Below are 4882 nucleotides of genomic sequence, written 5' to 3' on the forward strand. Positions count from 1 at the left end.
CCCCTCATCTACTCCCACCCCAACGCAGGAAGAGACGCGGTGAGGAAAGGTACGACGCCGTGAAGAAAGCCACCAGGGAGCCCTGGATTCAGAACCGGCTCCGGCTGACGCTGAAGAGCCTGCCCTCTCTTGTGCCGGCTCCTCCCAAGGCCCGGGCCGCCCCTTCCCGGCTGTCCTCCACGCTTCCCCCAGCCGCCGGGCACCGAGTCTCAGCCGCCCTGCTGCAGCCTGGGCACCTTACCCCATGAGAGTCCCCAGGCCGGCCCGTCGCCTGTGAGCCAGCGGTGTCTACGACCCGGGTCCCCCCACTCCGGGCCGCAGAAGGAACCAGGACACAAAGCCACGAGCACGAGCTTTGCGCCGTAAGAAGGTCCTGTCTGGCTAGGAATCTGAGTGCCGGACGAAACGTCCAGTCAGCTCTTCCAAGCCGCTCGCCCGCAGCAATAGCTTCTACGTTCCGTGCGTTGAGGTCTTTGGCGTCTCAGCAGCGGTGAACTGGGCAGGGTGGGCCCTGTCACCCTGTCACTGAGATGAAGCCGGCAGGGATGAGCCCACCCAGCCACGCAGTCCCAGTGCCCCAGGCGAGCTCGGTCTTGGGTGACACACTCAGCACGGCTGTCACTGACTCGCGGCCTTTCTGAGGGCCATCAGCTTGGATCCCCTCCATGACAGACCGCAGCCCCTGTCTGAGCATCGGCAGCCAGCAGACACGGCGGCGCCCAGCCTCCCAGCTTCCCCGCACGGCCTGACGCTTCGCGCTGCCCCAGTCCTCTCCTGTTTGGGGACTGAAGCTGCATCCCCAGGGCTCCCCTCCGCAGAGTCGGAGGAGCAGACGCGCGCTGACTGCCAGCCCCGAAGTGGGGGGGGCCTGGGAGGCTTCTGCGTCTGGCCCGCTCACCCGGTCAGGGCCGGGGAAGGTGGCCGTGCGTGCCGGCCGCCCGGCTGGCTGGGAGCCAGCGGCCCGGTGCCTGCGGGGACGCCGCTTCCTCATAGCTGAGCCACCACTGCGAGCCGCACACCCCGCTCCCGCCTGTGCTCAGTACTTAAGGCCGGCGGGCCCGCCCGCGCTGCCTGGGAGTCACCCGGAGGCCGGCCGCAGCTCCACTCACCCCGGCCCGGCACACTGCGAGAAGGGACCCATCCCCTCGCCATGGCGTCCCTGGGGCAGATCATCTTCTGGAGGTAATGCACTCTTCTCTGTCCCAACAGGTGAAGGAACAGGGCTGGGTCTTTGGGGGTGCTGCGGGGCTGTTAGGCTGTCTCGCCTGTACCCTCATCTGATCGAGCATGGGGCTTGTGGGAACCTGGGCAGACGAAAGCCTAACTGACCTCGACTCAGCCTCACACCCCAGCCACTCCGGCACCTGTCCAGGGTTAGGTTTGTTTTCTGCCAGGAAGGGCTGACACCTGCTGGGGCAGCTCTGGACTGAGGAGCATGTGTGCCAGGCTGGGGGCTCTGCTGAGACTTCGAGGCTCTTGTAGGGGCACCAAGCAGGGTGGCACGGGCTGCTTGGTGTGGAAGGGAATTGATGACTGATGACAAGTGGGATGCAGGTGGACCCTCTATATCAGGAGTCCCCAGCCTCCAGGCCGCAGACCAGTACCAGTCCGTGGCCTTAAGGAAACGGGCCACCCAGCAGGAGGTGAGCGGCAGGAGCGGCTCCCCAGTGCTAGCCTCACCGCCTCAGCTCCACCTCAGACCATCAGGCACTAGATTCTCACGGTGCTCACCGGTCCCTAGTGCCAGAAAGGATGGGGACACTGCACTATATAGTCTCCAGGATGAAGGAGGTGGACATGCTTTGACTCCTGCTGTGGGTGTGAAGTCTTAGTACTGCCGAGTAATTCACACCAACACCGTCCTCCACCCACCCACCCCCAGCTCCAGAAGGGGGTCCCTAGTCTTCCTGGGGGGCTGCCTGGAGAAGCAAGAGAGCTTTGCAGCCAGCAGGAGCCAGCCCAGACATATAAAGGAGCCACAGGAGAGGAGGAGCAAGTGGGCCGTGCAAATGCTGCTGTGAGGCAGAGAGCAGAGTTGGGGGTGGGAGGGGCGTGGTTATGGGACTGGCCAACTCCCCAGAGGGCGAGGGAGAAGGAGGCCCCCTCCCTTACCCATTGTTCTTCTCAGCTGACTCTAGGAGCCTCTTTTTCCCTGGGGACATCACTTACCTTGCTGGAAGGAAAGAAATGGAAAGCGAAGGGCTTTCCTGAACCTGCTGGAGATGGCTCAGTGTGGCCACACTCCTGAGAGCGTTGGGAAGACCGGGGCTGGCTGGTTCTAGGGGTGTTTGTGTCTTTTCCAGTGAAAGGGAGAAAAGGGAGAAGGCAAAGGCAATCTGAGATTAACAGGGAAAAGTTCGCGGAGACTGAGAGAACATTGCTTCCTGGAGGCGGCCTAAAAAATTCTCTTCCTTAAGACAAAATGTCAGCTGTCACTCGTGCTGCCGGAAGCGCCAGTCCCGCAGCAGCGGCTGGGGGCTTGGCCTCCCTGGCAGGGCTGCTGGGTAGCATTTTCCTTCCTGTGTCCCGCAAGGACACTCTGCTCCCTAGAAAAGCAGCAGGCGGGGCGGGGGGGTCCATTTGGACTTTTCTGCCCTGAGAAAATGTCCCCAAAAGCACTTACATCAGGGGAACTAGTGTTTTGCCAGCACCTTCTATCTCCATGCCCTGGGCTAGGTGACACGCAGAGCATCCTTCACTCCTCACCTGTGAGGGTTGTCACCTCAGAGAAGCTAAGTCACATGCTCAAGGCCACAAGGTTTGTAAGAGGCAGAGCAACACTTAAACTCGGTCTGCCTTACTGAAACCCAAGCTCTCAGTGCTATGACATGCACTCCCCGCCCAGCCTGCCCATCCCAGCCCCTCCGCCACCGCCCCGCCCCCCGCACCCCCAGTCCTCAGTTTCCACAGCCTGAAACACTCCTCAGGAAACAAGTAGCTCTGTTGTTTCAAGGAAGGGTATGTGGGCTTTCTAATAATACATTACAACCAGCCTAACTGGTTTTATGGGAGGATTAGCAGGAGGTGGGTGTTCAAAATGAGGGTCCCCCACCCTTTAGAGACCCACTGGGATCAAGAGACTCCTCTTTTCAGCCGCAGCTTAGCTATGCTCACTCTACAGCTGCAAGGGCAGTGGAGGCCACAAGGGCAGCGGGTCCTCTGTGCAAAGGGGCCGGCGGGGACAAGGTCAATGGGCCGGGCCGGTCCCGTGGAAAGCAGGGTCTGGGGAGCTTTCCCAGGGAAGCAGGGGGAGCCACCTGGGGGAACCTGGTGTCTGCCTTCCCCGCAATGAACCTTCTTGCCATAATTTCCTTAATTCATAATAACACCTTTCATTGAGGTGGTTGTGACCTTTGCTAGCATGGGGGAGTTTGATCCAGTAGATTATTCTCTTAAATAATTACCAGAGAGCTTAATACCTTCAAATCTCACGCCCCAACGCGTGCCTCTCGGGGACGGAACACTGGTGTGTGGCTGCCACCACACCTGACTGTGTACATGCAATGCAGGACGTGCGTGGTCAGAACTCTGCCCCTGTTCCCCTCGTGGCTGTCAGTGGGCACAGCGGTCACCCCTGGAACATTTGTCAGGTGCCCGCTAGGAGTCCAGAGGTGGAAAAGTCATGATCCCTGTCCTAAGGGGTTACGGTCTGGTCAACAGCATTAACTGAGCACCTACTACGTGCTGGCACTGCACTAGGTACTAGGGCAAAGGCGACTAGGCACTGGCAGGATTATAGGCTAATGGGGAGAAGGACTCCCAAAGAGGTAATCTGTAAATCATGAGACAATCGGGGCAGGATGCAACAGTAGCACATCCCTAACCCGAGGCTTTGGGGAAGGCTTTCTGAGCCAGGTGATGGCTGGGCTAAGTCTTGCAGGATGAGTCAGGTGATCCGAGTAAAGAAAGGTGGGAAGGACTCTCTAGGCAGAGGGGATAGGATAGGATAGGATAGGATAGGATAGGATAGGATAGGATAGGATAGGATAGGATAGGATAGGATAACAGAATAAAACTCATGAACTACCATGGGGCGTTGGAAAGCTGCATGCTACTCTGCAGCATCATCAGAGCATGACGTTTCGGGCAGGGAGTACGGAGACAAGGCTGGAGAAGCTGCGCCAGGTCATGCTGGGCCTTATTTACCAGGCTTGACCGAGGGTGATGAGGAGCCATTGAAGGCTCTCGAACAAGGGACTCTTGGAGGTGTTCATCTGAGGTGGGTGACTGCAGCGGCAGCGTGAGGATGGATGGAGGGCAGCGAGCCAGGAGGCGGGGAGAACAGTAGGAAAACAGTTGTGGTCAGAAGTGTAAGGATCAGGACCTGAAGCAGAGGACGACAGCCGGGACCCAGACGGAGACAACTCATTCGAGAAACGTTTAGGACTGGAAATTGATGATGCTCGACAAAGGAAGGGAGGGGCAGGGGCAAAGGGAGGGGCCTGCGATGACCGTGGTTTTGGACTGGACTGAGTGAGCTGGGCAACAGAGAAGGGATGTGAGAGTTAATTCTGGCACATATTGAGTTAGAGGGTCCCCTGGGGCCTCCAGGTAGAGATGCTCGGCAGGTAGGAGAAGGTCTGAAACTGAACCTGGGAGGAAGTAAGGCCTGGAGACATCAATCTGAGAGTCAGTGACCGGGATGTCTTCTAAGGAGAGGTGAGGGGGCTCGGGATGAGAAACTGAAGACCACCAACGCTCAGTGGTGGGCACAGGAAGTAGAGGCAAAGGAGGAGCTGGAGTCGATGGCAGGACCGGGACAGAGAAGCCTCATGGTGTCACCGAGCGGAGGTTCAAGCAGCGTGCGGGGCGAGTGGGGGTGTCACAGAGGCCCCGTCAGTCCTGGTGCTGACTGGGGACATCTGATCCAGACAAGACTATG

The 4882-nt window shown here is 59.1% G+C and overlaps 2 protein-coding genes across 2 annotated transcripts in view; one reads left to right on the top strand and one right to left on the bottom strand.

The window, feature by feature from the left end:
- The window catches only part of MAN1A2 (mannosidase alpha class 1A member 2), a 290151-nt gene that overhangs the window by 226802 nt on the left and 58467 nt on the right, over positions 1–4882 (bottom strand). The gene's annotated exons all lie outside the window — the stretch shown is intronic.
- Positions 805–4882, top strand: part of VTCN1 (V-set domain containing T cell activation inhibitor 1) — a 44120-nt gene continuing 40042 nt past the window's right edge. Inside the window, exon 1 of the mRNA XM_023535438.1 lies at positions 805–1182. Coding sequence (XP_023391206.1) covers positions 1151–1182 — 32 coding nt within the window. The 5' untranslated portion in view covers positions 805–1150. The remainder of the gene's footprint in view (positions 1183–4882) is intronic.

The sequence above is a fragment of the Pteropus vampyrus genome, unplaced genomic scaffold (genome assembly GCF_000151845.1).
Source record: "Pteropus vampyrus isolate Shadow unplaced genomic scaffold, Pvam_2.0 Scaffold6, whole genome shotgun sequence".
NCBI lineage: Eukaryota > Metazoa > Chordata > Mammalia > Chiroptera > Pteropodidae > Pteropus > Pteropus vampyrus.